General features: G+C 39.2%; 2 protein-coding genes across 2 annotated transcripts in view; one reads left to right on the forward strand and one right to left on the reverse strand.

The window, feature by feature from the left end:
* LOC310902316 (uncharacterized protein) overlaps positions 1-21,485 on the forward strand; it is a gene marked incomplete at its 3' end in the record, with an annotated part of 116,380 nt that overhangs the window by 41,057 nt on the left and 53,838 nt on the right. The window lies entirely within an intron of this gene.
* The window catches only part of LOC310902199 (nuclear pore complex protein Nup153-like), a 32,205-nt gene that overhangs the window by 5,699 nt on the left and 5,021 nt on the right, over positions 1-21,485 (reverse strand). Inside the window, exons 2-14 of the mRNA XM_083843355.1 lie at positions 21,186-21,396; positions 18,805-19,053; positions 17,462-17,601; positions 17,254-17,379; positions 14,980-15,090; positions 14,804-14,842; positions 14,650-14,703; positions 12,237-12,395; positions 11,089-11,141; positions 8,278-8,404; positions 6,184-6,657; positions 4,850-4,942; positions 529-2,738 (exon numbers count right to left, since the gene is read on the reverse strand). Of these exons, the coding sequence (XP_083699481.1) occupies positions 2,724-2,738; positions 4,850-4,942; positions 6,184-6,657; positions 8,278-8,404; positions 11,089-11,141; positions 12,237-12,395; positions 14,650-14,703; positions 14,804-14,842; positions 14,980-15,090; positions 17,254-17,379; positions 17,462-17,601; positions 18,805-19,053; positions 21,186-21,381 (1,836 nt within the window). The 5' untranslated portion in view covers positions 21,382-21,396 and the 3' untranslated portion in view covers positions 529-2,723. The remainder of the gene's footprint in view (positions 1-528; positions 2,739-4,849; positions 4,943-6,183; positions 6,658-8,277; positions 8,405-11,088; positions 11,142-12,236; positions 12,396-14,649; positions 14,704-14,803; positions 14,843-14,979; positions 15,091-17,253; positions 17,380-17,461; positions 17,602-18,804; positions 19,054-21,185; positions 21,397-21,485) is intronic.

Raw genomic sequence — 21,485 nt, forward strand, 5'->3', positions numbered from 1 at the left:
GAGGTCTTACTTGATGGACATAAGCGCACAAGTGAAGACAAAAGATATTCTGTTTACCTGAAGTACATGAAGGTTTGAACTACATTCTAGTCCTGATCTTTCCAGTCAAAACTGTTTAAAAAACAACCCACCAAACAGTAAAACAAACAAGAAAACCCCATGCTTCCTCTCTACATAAAACTTTTCACAATTGTGTTTTCTGCCCACCACCTGGCTTTAAAAAGTATACGAACTTCTTTGAAAGATCATGTTTTTAGTCTGAACTCCAAATGAACAACGTGTAGGGCATGTAAAGAACAAGCACGTCATTAATGAAAGCTTTTCTCTAAAAAGGATAAACTTATTCTTGGGGAAAAGTGTGGAAACAGATGTTATCTAGGCAATATTCCTACAGGAAAAACGAATAATTTTGCCACACCTCAAAGGAAAAAATAATTGTGCTTAACAGGTAAGAAAATAAAAAAAATCAGAGCAAACCAAAAAATAAATCACAGAATATGCATCCTCGTTTTAATCATTAAGGATTACCTTTGAGCTCTGCTTTGGTGCTTGGCTTTGCACTTTCACAGGCTACACACTTCGTGGCCTCTGCTTTGTTTTGAACCAAGCAGGTCTCCCAATCCCAGCTTCCTTCAGGCTTCTTGAATTTGTCTAAATCCAGAAATTCTCCAGAAGGAGCAGAAAATGCAGATGCACTGCTACTGGTCACAGGTGTTGGACCCTCTGTGAGACAAACAAGACAGTTAACCATCCTGTTTGAACATGAACTATAAAATGAACATTAACTTTTAAATTTGATTTGTCAAATCCCACAGAAATGTTCAAAACTACTCCGCAACTCCCCCCCCCCCGCCCCTGAAGAAAATAAAAGCCACCAAAAAACCCACAAAGAAACAAAGAAACAAACAAAAAAACCAGAGTGGAACTCAAAGCTTCCAAACAACACACAACTCTGTTCAGCACACAAGCTTCTGCTGCTGTTGACGACAGTGTAACCTCCATAAAGAGGCCTGACAGGTGCCTTTTAAAAAAAAGGTGCCTTTTAAGAGAGAAGCAGAAGATAACGCTTCAAATTCAAAACCGGAAAGACAAGAATGGCTCTTCCCTTCCACAGCACACGCAGAAAACTTTTATCCTAGTATTACTTGCATCGCTCTTCCTCCTGACAAGTGCAACGTAACCGTGCAATTCACTGCACCATGGTCACAGTAAACCCCTCATTTCCAAAATTCCTCCTTGCAATGGCAAGAGCCTCAGACAAAGATGCCGACTGACCGCTCAGAGGTTGGAAGTCCAAGAGAATCAACTCTGTCTGAAATCCATTATCTTACCTCAGGAAATTTCAGTCTTACCGCACAGGATGAATACAAAAGCCCGGTCTAGTCCATCTTAATTTGTTTCTTCCACGATATATTTGCACAGGTGTTTTTCGATGTAATGGCATGTTAAATGACATTTAGAGTCAAAGTTAGAATTAGAATCGTATTTTAAAAACAATACAACCACGCTCAAAATCAATTACGGTCACACACAATGGGAAACAACCCAGTACTGCCCTGAAGAAGTTACCCAGCGGGTCACTCGCTTTCTTGAAGCCTACCACTGACCTTCATAGGCATCTCTCTGCTTTAGCTTAAGACTAGTTAAGACTACACTGTCTTGAAATCTGGCTTCACATCTCCCCTCAATTACATACAAACGGTGAGTAGAGGCATTTTGGACACATTCTGTAATTTTTTTTACTTATTTTTTGAAAGAGAAAAACGCAGTCATTTTTAACTCTTTCTATGGAGTTCTCATTTTCGCCAGTGAAAAATCACTATGTTGTTTTTAAATTAAGTCACCCACTTCAGCCATCTTCCCTCACCAGCTGCAAAGCCGGGGGTATCTGCATTGATCCAGCTCCGTACTAATACATTTCACAATCAGTTCAATTTATGCGACAGGCTGGAACCTGGGCTGAGACCTCTGAAGTGCCTGTAAACCAATCCTGCAGACAGCCGCTAACCCATCAACCGTACCTGGGAATCGTGTTGCTTAAAATATTCCATATATGCAACGTACTTTTATTCTGTACAAGATTCACAGAGGCTAGGATGGAAACAACAGGAAAAAAAGGACCATACCTGGTTTCTCAGACTGACAGGCTACACATTTGTTATCTTCCGTCTTATTTGGTACAAGGCATATTCCACAGTCCCAAGAGCCTTTCGCCTTCTTAAATTTGTCTCCAAAGCCCAGAGTGGCTGTTGTGTCAGTGCTGCTCGAGGAGGATGTCACTGTCACCGAGCTGTCTGTGACCACTGGTCATGTCAGAGCAGGCATTACTCCCGTTCCAGGTTTTGGTGTCTCACATGCTATACATTTTGTAGCTTCCGGTTTGTTTTGGACAAGACATGTATCACAATCCCACGTTCCAGGTACTGTTTTGAATTTGTCTCCAAAGCCCAGCATCCCTGCTGGGGGCGCTGCTGGCTTTGAGGTGTCGCATTGACTTGAACTTACTGTCTGTTTCATACTCTCAACTGTTGACGCTTTAGTAGCTTGACAAGTTACACATTTGTCCTTTATGTCTTTGTTTTGCAGAAAAGGGTCACATGTATCAGATTGCCAGTACGATGCTTGTTTAGAAGTCTCTTTACCTGCAGAAAAAGTTGTTATTGCAGGCCTAGTATAAACCACTGTGCTTGTTGTAGGTTGTGCAGACGTAGAAGAGCGTGTTTTCAACAATCCAAAGTCTAGGAAGCAAGAAAAAAAAGTCTTCCTGTTAGCGCAGCACCTCACTACATGTAACTAAGTGACTTTACTAGAGGGCAAAAATTTCAACTCAGGTGCCAATGGTTACAACTAGACATTCAGACCGAGCGCAACAGGAAGTCCCCAGAAATCTTATCTAAACGGATGAAATTTCATCTGCTGCACTGGGTCACAACAGAACATTTCGTTAAAGCTTCATTTAACTCTTTGTTTCCAAGCAAGCTTTAAATCAACATTTTCACTGGTCGATACAAGTACAAACAGACAGTAGCTGACTGAAATCTGACAGTCCAACGTGGAATGGAAATAATACAATTTGATTAAGACGCGATGCCCAATCGAATCAAATTTCTAAAGCTCCTCCTTCCGTAGCAGATGACTCAAATCTACTCCAGTAACTGTACAGAAGTTTGTACTCGGAGCAGCAATCCATGCGGTATTTTCCCACAGATGCTGAATATTAATTAAATAATAAAAACTCAAGACAATTGAACAACTGTCTAATTTTCTATAATCTTTTTCAAAATGCATCGGACACAGGACAACTCCTTATTTAAAAGGTGGCAATTTTAACAGAAAAGACAAGCTACTAATACAGAAAGACTAAAGGAAATGCATCTTAAACAGCAGCTCAAGTTGCTTGTAAATCTACCTTGAACATAGTTGTTTTGTGGTTTGTTTGCTGGTTTTTTTTTAGTCAAAAATGAAGTCTTTGAACAATGTGAAAAACACACTTTATGAAACTGTTGAAAACAATTGCAATTGCTTAAAAACAAAATTCAGAAAAGGGTTTTTAACGTAAAACACTCCACTTCTGTTTGCAGTTTAAATTTTAATCCACAGGAGCCATTGTAAGCTAAGGCCCAAAGATTCGCAGCTTTCGCCATGTATTTGGAACTGAAGCTCTTTCCTATTCTTTCTTCACCTGGGCTGAAGGTGGGACAGGAGTGTTGAGCTTTACAAACATTTCCTTTTCAATTCCACAAATTGTATTTACTTAAAATGAAACACCGATTATCTGGCTAATTCTCTTAGTACCTCATTTACAATTACATCCTAACACGTAAAGGAGATGCAACCCATCTGCTTTTCATCTTGCAGTTTTACTTCCAGCAACAAACACCACTTAGAATAGAAGGGGGCAGATGCACCCTAACAAACGCAGCGCTTAATGTAATGCTCTCCTACATTCATATTTATAGCAGATACTCTATTAACCATAAGTCGTGTGTTGGTTTTTTTTTAATAAAAAATGCTAGCGTATTTTTTGCAGCATCTTTTTAAAAGGAGTTCATTATCTCACCAGGATTTTTTAGAACGTCTAAGACGCTTCCTTCCTTTAAGACGTGGGCAGTGGTGAAGGGACCACCAGCAAAATCTTTGACCTCCTCTTTCTGTGTGTTGATGTTGGTTGAGGTGGTGGTGTCTTTTGAAACAAAAGAAAACAAAAACAGCTTTCACAATGTGACCTAGTTAGAGCAGATTATACTCACTTTTGTTAGAAACAAGAATTTCCAGCTTTCATGCTTCTCACATAAGAATCTTCACAAATTCTACTTACTTTGCAATGCTTTATGATTACAAGCAAAACAAAAAGCAACAAAACAAAAAAAAAATATAAAAGCAGATCTGTCACTGGAAAAATACTGCAGAAGTCCAACACTGCCTGGAATTGCTAGCATGCGCAGACAGGACAGATTGAAGATTTAATAAAGAAAAAAAGGAAAATCAGCACTTCAGATCTGAAGTGCTAAAGTTTCAGTTACCTAGGGTAAGAAAGGGCGTCACTGGAGTACCACTGGGTCCAGAAAGTTCTGCCGATTTTACAACGGGAACACTAAATGTAAACCCAATCTGCTATGAACAAGAGAGGTTTTTCAGATTCTCAAGCCACAGGAACTCCAATCGAATGCACACACAAAACCAAATCTGAAAGCTGCTCTTCACATTTGTAGCACGCATGCTGAATGACAAATTATAAGCCAGAAGCCTACATACTTTTCTCCATCAAGGCAGATTCTGCTTTAGTGTTCTGCAACAGCCTACTAAATGCCTAAGAAAAAAAGTCAAGCTCCTTTATTATTTTACTTACAGAAGACGTAGGTAGCACTTCTGCCTCAGTAGATTTCACAACTGGAGATGAAAACGCAAACTCAGGACTGCTAACAGTACTTGTTGGTTGTATCTGTATTTTCAAAAGAATTAAAGGTTTATATTTAAGAGCAACAACTACCTGAATTCACTACCCAACAGAAGTCCCGCAGTGACGTCGAAAAACCTGATGTTTGAGTTATTTTGCAGATAAAAGTAATAATAAAACACAGGGAAGTTTCCAAGTGGGTATAGGACAATATCTTCAAAACCAAATTCCAGAAACTGAGAGGAAAAGCTGGAGATGCTACTTAGGTCTAAATGCACGGAAAAGCAAGCCAGGAAGCTGAAGAACGGCAAACTCAGCCCAATGATACTCCAAGAACTTCAGCAAACACCTCAACATGTTAAAGCAGCTGTCTACTTCAAACCGTACAAAAAATATTTCAAGTACTCTGGAACAGATTAATGTTTATTTTATTGCAATAATATGCCAATTATTGCACCCTAGGCTCATTCTATGTGAGGCTTATATGACCACGTTACCTCTAATTTAATAACTTAAATAAAGTTGTGGTTTAACCATTGCAGGCAACTAAGCACCACACAGCCACTCGCTCACTCCCTCCAAATGGAACAGGGAAAAGAACTGGAAATAAAGAAGTAAAGTTGTTAAATTTGAGGTAGCATTAATGACTCATCGCATGTAATGGCTACCTGGAAAGACAAATGCCATAACCCTGTACATACTCCCCACTCCTTCCCCTTCTTTCCCCCAGCATTTATTGCTGAGCACGATGCTAAATGGTGTGGAATATCCCTTCGGTCCTCTGGGCTCCGCTGTCCTGGCTGAGTGCCCTCCCAGCCTCTTGTGCATCCCCGACCTCCTCGCTGGCAGGGCAGCGTGAGACACAGAAAAGGACTTGTCACTGTGTAAGCACTGCTCAGCAACAGCTAAAACACCAGTGCCTTACCAACACTGTTTTGCTCACAAATCTGCAACACAGCATCATCTACTACGAAGAAAATTAACTCTACCCCTGCCAAAACCACTATAAATAACGTGGCATAAAGTCCACACCCCCCTTCCCCCGCAGACTTCCACAGCATTTGAAGCAGTTATACAATCACGTTAAATGGGAGTTGGCAGGCTCTAAGACTGAGAGAAGCAGAATCAAAACATTTATGCCTTTTTCCCCAAACTGGCATACAACCCCAATTCATTCAGCTGCGTAGAAACTAATATTTGTTAGTTTCATGAGCACCACAGAAAAAGTCAACTCGCAATAAAGCAGTATACTCATTGTAAACATTATTTATAGCATAAAGATTTACCTTGCCCGCCGCCGTCGCTGCTGCATCTGCCATGCCTGCCGCCTCCGTTGAATTTGCCACGCTTGTCGTTGCCGCTGTTGACCTTGATATGTCCTTTGTCATCAGTAGATATGGCATGCCCGCCGCCATTATTGGATATGTCAAGCCTGAGGGCACTGTTGAACACGTTATGCCCGACGTCGCCGTTGTATATATCATGTCCTCCACCTCCTCCTCTGATAGATCTGTCAAGTCCTCCACCTCCGATGGATCTATCATGCCCTCCACCTCTGATGGATCTGTCATGCCCTCCACCTCTGATGGATTTGCCATGCCCGTCGCAGCTGCTGGAGTTGCCGTGCTCATTGCTGCTGTTGAAACAGCGCTCGGTGACGCTGAGACAGCGCTACTACCAACGAAACTAGAATTGAACTGAGGCAGCGATGCAGCACTGATGGGTAGGGGTATGTTCGGTAGCACTGGTTCCTCCACTTCCTAAAGTTGCAAATTTTAATTTTTCTTATACAAGACATACTACTTTCTCACCCCATCGCACCCAATTTATTAACAAAATTAAATAGAACAAAAATCCATACAAATTAAGAGAAAGCAAGTTTCCAGAAGAAATCCCGATCTCCCCACCTCTGTCTACCACGTCATTTTAATTTATGGCAGGCCTGCTTCCACATTATACTCTATTCAACAACTGTACAGCAAGAACACTGAAAGTTAACTCAAAACCTGTGCAGAACAGAGACGCACAGATCACATTTTTTTTCTTTCTTTTCTATACTTTAGTCATCAAAGCTCTGGAGAAGCATCATCCTTTCTAACTACCCTCGCATGGCCTCAATTAAGAGTACACTCTCAAGACAAGTGAGAAAGTGTTCCTCTTGCAAAATTAGGCAGGATAGCTGCCAAAGTTTCTAAAGTCATTACAGCAGTGAACGTGGAAAAAGGTAATGTTTAAAGAAGCAGGTAGGTTCAAAAACCAAACTAAACACAAAAAGCACCAAAGAAAGTCAGACTAGCAGCACTGAAGATTGTGTTCTGGTAAATACAGTCTATACCATGTATCAGGATGCAAATATAAAAATCAGAAAACAGCCTCTTAACAACTTCAATTTTCATCCCTGCCACTTACTTTATTCGATTACTAAGATTGGATGAGTTATGTTTTAAATGGCATAGGAAATCTGACCAAAATTTGTACAGTACTATCATGATCTACTTAGAAATGACTAGGAAGGGATGTAAGTTGGTACTACTGATATTCAGTGCATCCTGTAGCTTACATCTGTTTCACAGTTTTGATTTGAAAAGTTTATGGAACTTTTGATATTTGGACCATTATTTTATTTGCGTTACAGGAATAAACAACAGTGTTTACGATTTCTTTATATTGCATCATCCAGAAGTCCCATTTAATGATTTGAAACTTAAATTAACTTAAATACTTAATATTAACTTAATATTAATTAAATACTTAATGTTAACGTAAATACTTAAATTAACTTACAGGCAGTTTATATAACATCCAATAAAAGAAAAAATAATCTGAATATTCATGGTCATAGTTTTATGGAATAGATTTTTCCTATTAAAATGAGAAAAAAACTCTCTCACAATGAGTTTGGTGAGTATCAAAAACTGAGTCATCGTTAGCAGACATGCAGAATGCTCTCTTCTACTACTCTTTTTCACACTCTTGGCCTGTATCTTTCTGTACGACTTAAATATGAAACCAAAAATTAAGCTTTTTTTTTCTTTTTATACTTGGCACTCGTTTCAAGTATCATTCCTGTAGAAAAACTATACACACCTTCACCAAAACTTCTCTTCTTAGGACTCATTCATTCAATTGCTAACGAGAAATGTTATAGTTTGAAGAATCTCCAAGGTAAGAGAATTAAAAATTTCAAAATTACATAAGCAAAGTTCAGGTATTCAAAGACAGGAAATCAATTGGAGCCTGCTCTGAAACCCACAAGAAAACAAAAACAATGCAAAAATAAAGCGGTATTGTTATAATTTACTATGATGCAATAAAACTGACACACTTAGCTAGTTACTTCAGTAAGCTCAGTGACAGCAATTAATTTAAGAGTCACTTACCTGTTCTTGTACAGCTCTTGATAAATAGTGTATTCCTCTTTCCCTTCTCATTTTGCCGCCTCCGCTACTCACTCCTGAAGACAGACCACTGGACGCAGCAGTACTGAATTTGTAGCTGGTCACATTGCTAGCACACGACAGTACAGAAGTTGGGGGAAACAAGAGAAAAAAAAATTACCAGCCAAATTTTTTTTTGAAGATATTAGAGCTGTTATTAGTCCTAGAATTGAAACCTGCTGATCAGAAAAAAACTAAAGCTGTCTCACAAGTTGCTAAACGCTGGTAAATACTTGATGTTCTAAATAGGAAAAACTTTATTAACAGCAGCAATGAAAAGGACATACATAAGTGCACCGTTCACATGGGAACAATGACTAAGCCAGAAGACCTGAAATAGAAGAGCTGATTTAGATTGTTATTTTCCAGTGCTTCCTTTAAATAGGACTGGTTCTCTGATTCTGCGATGCACGTGTATCTTTTGCAGGGATATAAAAGAACAGCTCACAAAAATACAGAAAGAGTGCACATATGCACACATACACATGGGAAACACTGCCAACAGCTCTGATAGAATAGGGACGCCTTAGACTTGTGTGGCAAGGTAATATGGCCTAAGCTTCAGAAGCAGCTCTGGCTTTCGTGTGGCCATCAGCAGGAACAGCAGAGGTGTTTGGGTATGCCAACATTCCAGAAGTCTTTTCAGACATGAATACAGATCCCTTTTGTAAGGCATACAAAGGCATTTTTCTGGTACTTAAAAAAGCCTAGCACATAACCAGAAAGATATCCTAATCCAAGAGCAAATGGGGAAAAAATAACCCAAACCAGAAGTGGAATAGGGAATAACTCTAACAAAAGTACTATGGCAAGAAAATGAAGTATGCCTGGAAAAACCGTGACATCAAAGCTTATCTTGCAGCCAATCAGTCAGTCAGTACAAAAGTGCATTAGATCGCACTGGAAGACACCAGGTCAAACTCCCACAATACTGAGGAGGAGAACTGGTCTAAACTTGTCAAATACTTGACAACAGCCTGCTTAGCACTGTAACTGCATAGAGGAAGACAGATCCCTAAGGCAGATGCTCAGACTTTTCTCTAATCCAAACTGTCAATCCATTAGAATTCTGAAAAAAGTCTTACATCAAAATAGATCTTCATTCAGACAACTATCGCTTGCCCCTAACAGCCCATATTCCTCTTTCTGTTAACACCTGTGAGCTTCAAGGGGGCAAAGACAGTTGTCAGCCTTCAAGCAAGTCTAATCTACAATTGGACTCAGGATATAAAATATATATATATATACACACACACGCATAGATATATAGCATTGGTGGGCCAGAGATTTACTGAGTATTCCAACTCAACTGTCCAAAGGGACTCTTGCCAGCAGATCAGTGTGGTGCTCCTGCTCCAGAACATGGCACCCAACAGAGACCAGCATCACAAAAAACACTACCACCACTACCTACTCTACAAACAAAAGGTAGGGCACTGCAATAAACTTTGTGAACGAAATCAAAAGCAGTATGAGTTTGCTGTATCTCCTTCCTAAATGGAGAAGTAGAAAGGAGTTCTAGCAAAGACAATTTAGAACAGTTTGAAAAAAACATAATTAAAACCCAGCACCTGATTGCACCTGTACCAGAACCTTAAAGCCAGTCGCTTCCACCCCTAAAAAGGTGGTTGTTGTGAAGTCCAACTTTTAGATGCCAAAACAAAGTGTTGAGTTCTTTCTGCAAGCCAAAGAATGCCCATGGTCACATAAGAATTGCTTGGCAGATGAGCATAGAGTCAACAAAATTCCCTGCTACTGTTCTTTGAAAAGAGCGACCCCCTAAAAACCGAGTGCAAAGTCTCTTAACTCAAGCATTATTACCCAAAACACCATTTGCCCAGAAGGAAAAGCCATCAATATTATCTGGAGGATAACTCATTTGACCTAAACCAAGAAAGCAGTATAACACAAAGCAGTCTCCTCAAGAAGAAATTCAATTAATTCTGCTGGATTTTTTTTATTTTAGAGATGAGTTAGCATTTGGCCTCAAATGATTCTAAAGAACACATGGTCTTCATGTGAACTCAAAGCAGACAATTAACTTCATCATGAAAGGAGTATTAAAAAAAAGAATAATAAATCATAAATCTTCCTCCATGTTTTTGCTTAAAAAATAAAGAAAAAAACACATCAATAAACATCCTCCTGAACTGTAACTCACTTCCCCTACTTCACCTTCTAAAGAATACTTCAGAAAGAATCATCCCATTAGGACAGAGCTTTCAAACTGCAAGCAATTAAATAGCTAAAACTAATAGCTTTTCCCCTAGGGAACATTAGGAGGGACAAATTATTTTGTTATAAGTAAACTGAGTTATAAACCATGAAATATCTGTCAAAGCAAAATTTGTAACGCTACAGATTTAGTTAAACTACAAAATGAGCCATATTTCCTGTAGAAGGAAAAAATTAGGCCTCCAATAGCAAAGATCCTTTCTGTGGATACAGCATTATAACGTGCCTCGTTTCCCATCTTCGTATCCTACTCAGAAGATAAACTTGGGATAAAAAGTGGTGTATCAGTACTTTTATTCTTGCTCATCTTCCTTCCTTTCATAAAAACAACAATTTTCTCAAAGTTATATTGATCTTCAAACACAATCCAGACTTTGCAGCTCCCTCAAAATACAAAATTTTCATTGGATTTCCCATTCCTTTTACTGAGAACTGTCACCACCTTTCAGGTGCAGACCGTACTGAAAAAGGAGATGTCTTTCTTCCTTCAAGTAAGTTTTAAATTAATAGATGTCATACCTTTCAGATGGTTCTGCTCGCTGTTCTGCAGGCAAAGTCTTCTCTCTCATCCCCTGCAAGTTAAGTTTAGTTCAAGACTTAGCTGAATATGTTCAGAATACACAAAGTACCAACAACCACTTCATGTGGTTTTTTGTGGTTTTTATTTATTTATATTTAATTTTATAGCACTGAATACACCTCACCTACTTAACGTTGTTCCCTAATTCAGCATTGTGGGTACAGTTCAGTTAAATTTTGGGGCTAAAGTAAGCATCACTGCTTCACTCAGCATTGAGGACAAACTGATAGAACACTAAATCAAATTTGTCAAATCCTCTAACAAAGAAAGTAATTACTTTAAACAAAATGACAAAAATTGTGTGTGTGGGGGAGAGTTTTCATCAAAACTTGTGTTTGCCAACCCCGTAAAAGGGACATACTTTTCTGTTTTCTGTCATTTATCAACAAACAAGAAAAAAAAAACCTCTACCCCCCTAAAAACTAAGCAGTTGCTGCTACATTCATTTTAGAACTTTACCAAATGGAGATTGTGCTGGCTAAACAATACAGAGATTGAAAGAGTTAAAAGCAATAAGCAACCAGTATTACTGTCCACTTTGATTTCCAGCCTAAGAAGCCCATACACTTAACAAGTGGTCATTTGTACACTCAGACTGATACTGGAAACACAGATGTTTTCGCAGAAAGAGATGCCCATTTAATTTTATGGAAAATTTATCAGACTCCATCTACTCCAAAGCAATCAAAACCGATAACTCAGCACATTGTCAGAACTCTCACTTGGAGCACATAGCTCACCTGGAATAGTTTACACAGAACACGAGCATGTTTCATCAGTGACAGCTTTGTGTACATGAGAATATAAAAGGAAAACATTTCTGTCTTTTAATATTCTTTCACTGACAACAGGATGACTCAATAGCACATCATGACATCGTGAAAACAACCACAAGACACTGAGTGTTCCAAAAACAGAATTAAATCCATAAAAGCTCAATCTATTTCACAATGGTTCCCACTGCCTTAAAGCTCGCCTCAAACATACTATCAGTACTTTTTGCAAAGATAGGATAACAATTGGTTTGAGAAACATTCCAAGACTGGAAAAAAAAAACAGGCACATAAGGACTCAAAAATGTACTCACTTGGAACTTTGTGTCTCCTCTCTGGCAAATTTTGCTGGACTGAGTAGTTGAAGTCGGTGATGGTTCAGAATACCGCGTATAACGCATCGGCTGACGGTTTACTGTTGGTGTCACAAGTCTCTTAACAGGTGGAGGCTGGAATGCATTCTGGGATTCCAGCTTTGAAAGGGAAACAGCAATCAATTTATCCTTATGTCCACCCAAATTAATTCCAATATTTATTGATGAAAACAAATTACAGAACTATAAACCTCCCCCCATCGGTCTTGGCACTCAGTGAATACAATTTGAAAATTCTGAAGACCGTTCAACTTGTAGAGGGAAATCACCAGAAAACCAGTAACGAAATCCATAAAGCTATATATAAGTAGCCAAAGTCTGACTGAATTCCGTTTCAAAATTTGGCAGTTAGCTTCATAGACAAAATAATTCATGCTACCATAATTAAAATAATCCATGTTCCTAGAATATGCTCCTATCTTTTCCTCTGCCCACACTGTGATTTTTTTTTTTTAGTAGCTTAATTCATTAATTTAACATTTGAAGTGTTAAGCAACTAATTATACAGGCTTCTGGGCTTCACATCCCCTACATTTTCCCCCTTCAAAGTTACACAAACAATAGAACACACTCAAAAAAAACAACTTGTCAATCTTACAATAATCTCATTCATTAAAATATGATCCAATGCTTTACATGTGCATTAGATGCACTTCAAGTAGTGGGTTTGACTTCCCTTTTCAAAGCATTTTCACAGACCAGAGTTAATTTTTAACACAGACCACTGCGTGTTCTGCAAAACTGACTTAACTGAACTGTCAGACAGAAAACAAACCCTAAAGGCTACAAGATTTACCGATGGCTCCGCCTGCGGTCTTAAGGATCAGAAAATACAGTCTTAGGAAGCATGCTATTGTTCAAATCAATACCAACAGGAAATCGTTTACACCGCAGCTTTAATTTCACAGTATCTCCCAGCTCTTAGTAATAGGATTCACACTCTCTCTAAAGTATACAAAAATACATCTTTCTAAAAAATATTACATTCAGTTTGAAACCTTGAATAAGACATGTTTTATGTAAGTTCACAAATCTACTTCGAGTGAACGACGGTTCATTGCTGGTTTTAAAGGTAAAAAAGAAAAATATTAATTCCCCCAGTTAGGCATTCAATACACCAAGAGCTATTCTGCCTGGTACAGTTCCTTGAAATAAGAAAAATACCACATCACTGCTACCCACTGCAGAAGTTTAGCCCGAGTGCACAAGTGTTCCGTCAACCGCATGTTCACTTTAGCAGGAAAACACACGATCGTCTCCTCAGCAAATAATTGCTTCTCATCACGGGCTACCCTTCTCCCGCCACCATTATGAATTCTAGTATTATGAATAGACAATCTATCTCCTTTCACCCACTGACAGCTGCGTGCAACATTCATTTAGTGGCTGACAATTTCAGGCTCTCTGTTGCAAATCTGGCAGATCTTTCTTAATGCCTTATCACAGGTGTATTGCTATAATATAACTGAGAATTCACACCAGATTTGGTTTTAGTTATTTGGATAATATTTATGATATACTTCACTTCTCCATGCCCTTGTAATTTGGCAGATGGTGAAAAGATGGTCCAGGAAATCTGAGATGTTTGTAAACTCTGAAGTGATTGTAAACTTAATTATACATCCATCCAGTCAAGGAATTAGCACAGAAACTTCTTGAGACACTGTCCCTTTTCTCATTAGAACAGAAGATGAAAAGTTTGCACATCTTGTTATTTCCTTCAGTCACCTGATCTTCAAGTGGTCATTTAAGGGTTTTGCAATTTAATAAGCCCAAGAATACCCCTAACTAAAGTCATCAAAAAAAGATGACTAGTTTTCATTTTTTAAAGAAAATGAAAGGAAATCATGCTTTACCACAGCGTTATCACCAGTTCTGTGCTACCTCCAAATAGGAATTTAGGAGCGTAAGATTTATAGCGTCGGAAATTAACAATTTTCCTCCTCTTTACTTTGAATGGTGATAAAAAGCAGAAAAATTAGTTTTCTGTGCCCGAATGAACACGGAAGTCTGTACAAAGTCTATATGACCACTCAAGCAGTATTTTTCTATTTGTGATCATTTCTTCAAGAGAAAACTTGCCTCAAGAGGAATTTTAATATGCAGCTTCACCCCAAGTTGGGGGACAAGATAAAACGACTTGGTGTGTTCTAGAGTTGTTGCTCTCAACTTACAAAGATAACATAATTCTTAACCTGAGTAATCTTCACAGCCCATCATCTATTGTGGATACATGCCAATATTAACTTGATTTGATGTCTATGTTGTCACTGAGGTTTGAGAAAATTTTTCTAATAGTGATAAAGCATTGAAAAAGTTATCTACCTCAGCTTAAGACATTATTGGTTCTTACCTTTCTTCGTTTGGACTGGAAGTCAGTAATATCCGGTTTATCTATGTCCGGAGGCTGAGGGAAAAAACAAAGCATAAATATTAGAGGGCAATTTTTTTCTCCTGAGAGAGAGGGTTCCCTGCAACAAAAATGTGGGGGTTCATGGTCAACTTACACAACACAGCGGCAAAAGAGATGTCATTCTTTTAGCATCCTGTTGAAAAAACAGCGCAATAAATTAAACCGGCCACAACGTAAGGAAGAATAGTTTTATCTTTATCCTTTGATGGCACATTTACTAAGTTTTATAAACACATGAAGCAAAAACAGATTAAAAGAAGTGCTATTTACCAACAAAGGGCTTGACAGCTTCTCCACTGCCTCCAAGATGCACCACGCTGAGGTACTCAAGGTAGCGTGGGACCGCACAGTTTCTTGTCTAGCTTTCGCTCTCTTTTGTGCCTGAAAAATTAGCATTTTAAGTGTTACAATGGTCAATTCTCAGCTAAGGAGGCATGTTTTTTACGTCCCAAGGCTACACTGATGATACAATCAATATATTCTGATGACAGAGAAACATGCAGTCACTGGGAGTTCAAGCCATAAAGAAGAGAATACGTTCGGAGTTTAATGAAGTTTACCTTGGGCCTCAGTGCATCTTGCACGTGCTTGTTGCACGAGCAATAAAAGAGCTCCGTACTTGTAAAAGGTCAAGACGGATGATGCTAGGACTGCTAAGGCCTCCGAAGCAGTAATCAGGGAAACAGAACTCAAGAAAAGGCTTGTGGTACAGAAAGCATTTTCAGTAACAACACAGACCTCAGAGTTTCACGATGGTCTAAGTGTACCATCTTAAAATCAGTGTATACAATCATAACCAGGAACTAGTTTTACTTCTCTCTTGCTTCCTCCCTTCCCCCAAGATTAAAGTTGGCTGCAAATCTTTGTCTTAAAAGATAAAGATCTGATTTAAACTGTAACAGATCTAAACATTACACTGAAAAAGTAAACTGTTTATTTGCACCACCCAACTTCAAATATCAGTCAAAAACTTCCTTTGGTGTGACTTTTTTTCTTCCCAGGTTAAACCCCTCAAATAACCACACTGTGCTTATCACACGATGTGAAGACAGGAAGCAGACCACGCAGCGTGTAAAAACACAAGTGAGACTCACAGAACCACAGAATGGTTAAGGTTGGAAGTGACCTCTAGAGATCGCCTGGTCTACCCCCCCGCTCAAGCAGGGCCACCCCGAGCAGGCTGCCCAGGACCATGTCAAGTCAGCTCTTGAAGACCTCCAAAGAGGGAGACTCCACAGCCTCTCCGGGCAACCTGTGCCAGGGCTCCATCACCCGCACAGTGCAAAAGCATTTCCTGATGCTCAGACAGAGCCTCACGTTTCAGTTTGTGCCTGTTGCCTCTTGACCTGGCACTGGGCACCGCTGAAAACACAATGGCTCTCTATGCTCTTTGCACCATCCATTCAGGTATTTATATACACCAATAAGATCCCCCCAAACCTCCTCTCCTCCATGCTAAACAGGCCCAGCAGTCCCTGCCTCTCCTCAGAGGAGAGGTGCTCCCAGTCCCTTGATCTTCTTGGTGGCCCTTCGCTGGACTCTCTAGTACCTTGCTGTCATTCACAGCAAGCAGCAAGAAGCAAGCTACTCTCTCCTTTAAAAGCCTAGTATTTTGGTTCCTCTTTTTACCATAATGCAGTAATATTGTAAAAAACAAAAATAGCCGACCAAAGAGGGTTCCCAGCTTTGCACCACAAGGTTTCAAGGTTTCCCGTAAGTGAGGTACTTGTACTGCCCTTTTTCCGTTGCACAAATGGACTGTCAGAACAGAGCCAGCAAACCCGCGTTTTCATTTTCTTCAAATTCCTTTTGATTTATCGATAAAAGTCACTTTCATTTAAATACATTCCTACCAAACCTGATTTGACTTTCCTTTTCGATTCAGCTCTAGCTAATCAGAGTTGTCAGCAGTTTTTATTTGCTATTTCCAAGAACTCTTGGGGGCAAATAACTCTCTCCAAGAACTATATGAATCGTTCAAAACAGAAAGCATGTTACTGCTTATCTTGGGACTGCATTTAGTCCTGCATGCCTCTGTGTACCAGAAGAACAAAGGATCAGCAAAGTTGATTTTAGATATTTTCAAAGACTGCAGGTTTATACAACATATCCATAGCATGAATGTAGGCATGCTTGGAAAAGAAGATCCACAGATAAATATTAGCCAGGTTTGACTACTGTAGCTTTTGCTACCATAAACACAAGTTTTCAAAGTTATGCTGTCATTGGCTTTTTTGCATCAAGTTATTTTAACGTAATGTAGTCAGAGGCAGACAATGGCACTTAAATGGAATTTTTTGAAAGACCTAACAACAGAGGAAACCCCAACTACCAACAACTAGCCCAAACTGTCATTCTTGTTCTTTCTGACAAGTATTACCTGTGGTAAAAACTGTCATTAAAGAATTTAAACAGAAATCAATCTCGTCTATTTTTGTAGACCAAGAGGGCAGAAGAGCAACTGTTTGGCAAAACTTTTCCCCTTCGGCAGTGCTCCTTTTATTATTTCCATCACTATTTCCCACTACACTACTTTTCTCATACCTGATAAGGTTCCGTCTTTGGCTGCCTTGATCTTACAGCTGCACCACCGGCATAAGCCGTCTTTCCGGGGTATAATGGAGAAAACCCAAGCTGGTTTTGCTTAAAAACAGACGTGCTTCCACGTACCTACGGAAACACAGTATGAGAAGTGGATAGAAAAACAGGTACACATTCAAACTGATTAAAAGAAATACTGTGCAGTACTTACAGGACACAGTCCTCCAAAAACAAATAAACTGAATGCAGGTTTCTTAGAGCTAGCTGCAGAATGCTGCGAGAGGGAATGAGTTCTTTCATCTTGTGTGGGCCAGAGCAGTGACGATGAAGTATTTTTTAAAACTGCAACATCTGCCAAAATGACGTATGCTAGATGTAAATGCCTCTCGTACGTACAGAACTTTAACAATAAAGATCACACTAATTCAAGTTCTTCAATACAGAAAAATAAGCATGACTTCAGCTTCTTTAAATAGATCAACTTCACGTACAGACTGAAAACCAAGTATCACCTACAAACTTGAAAACTGTTCACAGAGCTGCAAGTAGTTTTCACCAATCTTACCAAGTTAATACTGTGCTTCCAATGCAGGTATTTTTTTCCTTCATGCTAAGATAAAAGAGGACCGCATAAACATCAGTGCATTTGTACGGACAAAGCTTTTTTCTGTGTTGGTAAAAGGCTGGAGGCCAGCACAGATCATAATCGCACAGGTTTTAAACCTGGAAGATTCCCCAAAGGCTGCTCTAAGAGTTAACGATCTTCTGCCCATGTATGTTTTACGAAGACACACCAGAAAGTTCTAGTGCACTCAGGTTATATTGCTAAAGCCCAGCAACTCTACTCTCAGCTGTACAAAAGTTCTCTGCAAAACCTGCTGAGCACACGTCAGTCCCTGTCTATATGGGGGACTAGAAAAAGCTGCAAACCTGCTGTTCGCCCTTTCAGTGAGAAGACCTACGTACCAACCTACATCGACACGATGCTTATTTTTTATTTTAAAATGGTGTGCTTTCCTCAATGAATTTGGCAAAAGACATGAAAGTATTGACAGCTGAAGCCTTCTACCAAGAAAGGTCAAAAAACAGCCTATAGCTTATGTCAGAGTAGTTTCTTTATCTTCTCTTGCTGAAACACAGGAAAACATCTCGTGTTCCTATTTGTCACCTGCACTTATTCACATTTAACCAGCTGTCTGTTAGATATTCTGAGTCACTCTTCCTTCTAGACAATCAGCCTAGTTGTCAAGTTACGGCAAGTCAGCCTGATTTCCTACCGTCCCAGTTCAAAATTTACATATAACCTAGCTGAATGCGTATATTTCAGCATTGACTCTTTCTAACATCAGGGTATCATAAACGTATTCCAAAGCACGCTTCTATTAAAAAGGTGATAGGATTATATACTTCTAAAACACTAAAAATTCAATTTAATTCTCGCATCCAAAGTTGACATTCACCTATTTTATTTACTAAGGTGATGTGGAATATTAAAGAACGCAAGGTACTTCACATTAAAAAAAAAGTCAATTAAACAGAGAACACAAAAATCACCTTCATCAGATGCTCTAGAGGAGGAATCACTGGTTGTTGAGATGTTATCATCGTCTTGTTGAGAGGTAGAATCTTCTATTTCTTTTATGAAGGACAGCCTAGGACTGCCAATGCCAAATATAGAAGATGTCGAGGGCTGACAAGGTGGGACAGGAGAATCCAGCATGGTATAATTCAGACGGCTCCGATGAAGAGAGGGCCTTGTTAACACAACTGGGAAGTTCAGTGCTGATCTACTTGTGGATGGTTCTAGACAAGAACAGGGAGATAATTAGCTTTGCTATAGACAAGCTCACAGAAGCCAAAACCTGTTTCCTATCGACAGCCATGCTATTGCCAAGTTCTAAGCGCAAAAAGAGAGAAGCCAAATTTAACTTCTTCCTCACCCAGATACGGTTGCATCTAACTGTCTGGCTACAACAACAACACTGCTTGCGATACACAGTATTAATGTTGCATCCAGAAGTAGTTAACTATGAGGTTTTACAACACCACATTCTGACCCCGTGCTCAAATGCTCTAACGCTGACTTGGCCGTTCACTAAATCAAACATATATACTCCTTCTCCCATGTACAGCTTGCAATAAGCTTTACAAAATTTGAGATTACACGGTAAATTACAGATAACACTGCAGCTTCCATAATATTGGAACAAAGGTTACATTAATCTGAATACACAACATGAAAATGAACGTTTGCAGTACTTTTTTCCCAAGTTCTTCCATATCAGCTCACGTTAGAGGCAAAACATCATCTCCTACCCATTAACTATTGGGATTTTGACCCAAGGGACAAGGATGTTGACCCAAGTAACCAGATGAGCATTTTTCCCTCTTGAAGCAAAGGGTCTGCAAACAATGCCAGTGGCCTGGAATAGGTGGCCTTGAAGTCTATCTTGCTAAATGAATGGAACTATTCATGGGTATTTTGCCTGATGAAAGCCTACTGTCTCTCCCAGGAATCTGGGCAATTCAAATGACTTTGAGCCACTATCCTCTTGATACTTGAACTGAAGCTTAAACTAGTTAGTTCAATCTTCATAACCACTGCAGTACCACTAATTAGCTCTCCAAACCATGAGCAGATTTTTAGGACAGCACCATTTGAGATACAGAAAGTTCTTCAGGCGGAAGGCCACCCAATATAGGCTCCAGCACACTGATACCTCAGAACTGAAGAAACACATTGGTTTCAAAATGTAGTAATAATTAAAAAAAAAAATCTTATTCTTAAGCATAGTAAGCAACACCCACGGACAGCAACATAAGCTGCAAAAGGTTCCAGGGTGTCCACCTGCTCCTGATCTCCTGGAGTTAGCAAGCTTGCAGTGCAGCTGTTCTTACTGAAAGCTCCTTTCACGCAGTTACATAGGAAAGCCAACATGTGTTCCTCAGTCACGAAGACCTTCTCTATTCTTTTCTCCAAACTCATTCCCAAGCTACAGCTACACAGAAAGCCATCAATCTCCTTGTTTACAATTAGATGAGATTGGAGGCAAAGATATTTCCTCCTTATTTTTTGATTCTGCCAACAACAGAAGCAACTGACTTTCCACATTATCTATGGTTACCTACGCACGCTCAGACAAAACTTCTTTACTTATTAAAAGCTGACTTCCCCAAAACAGCTAATTTAAGAGAAACTCAAATAAGAATAGATGCAAATTTATACAACAGGACTACAGGAACAGTGAGAGGCACTGGATATAAGACAAATTAATCTTTCATGAGGTAAAGGAGTTGCAAACCTCGTTGCCAACGGTCCAAATACCTTCTCAAAGACACCCCCTCCCCCCGCGTAGACCTTAAAGTTATTGAATATTTTAAGGATAATAATCTCATAAACCACATCCGTGCACAAGTTCCCCAGTTCACCATCAAGTTAACAAGGAACTTTACTAAATTGATCAAAGCCCAGAACAAAAAAAAACAAAACAAAACAAACAAACTCAGGACACGAGACGGAATTTTCCTCTGCCATTCTAGCATCTAGTCTTTTGTTTCGAAGACTGCAAAACAAATTAATTTTTTTAATTGCCTTAGGCAATTAGACAGATTTTCATTCCATATCTTTTAAAAGATGGAAAATGCAACCCAGCACACTTGCAAATGACTTATTTTCAGCATTTAGCACCTGGCTAATAGAGTACCTAAAGTTAACTGATGCCTTCCAAGAGCATAAGATGTATGCTTCGTAACTGTGTATACAGTTTAAAGCTAAGACGGTTTCACAAACAGTTGTTTCGACTTTTTTGATTGTTTGTTTTTTTTTTTCATTCTGTCAAAACCCTCATTCCAATTTCCTTTTGAAATTCAGATTCAAAACTAGAAATCTGTGAATAAATACAGATGGCCAGAATTCCAAATGATTTTTCACATACCTCGTCTACTAATTCCTGCTGGTTCAGGCGTGAATCTCTCATCGATTATGGTATCTTCATCTGAATAATCGTGGTGATAGTTTACCGGAGTCTCCTCCTGGTTTGCAGATTCATTTCTGTCTACACACTCCTCCTCACGCTTATTGAAATACTTCTGCAGCCAGGCCGGTACAATATTTTTCACCGTTTCTGTCATTCTGCTAATTATTCCCTGCTTGAAAGAAAAAACACTTGTTTAATTACAGAAACGCAGTCAACAGCATATGCTGCGATACCACCTTCCACGGACCTTGAAGACAG

This window comes from Anser anser (genome assembly GCF_964211835.1).
Source record: "Anser anser genome assembly, chromosome: 7".
NCBI lineage: Eukaryota > Metazoa > Chordata > Aves > Anseriformes > Anatidae > Anser > Anser anser.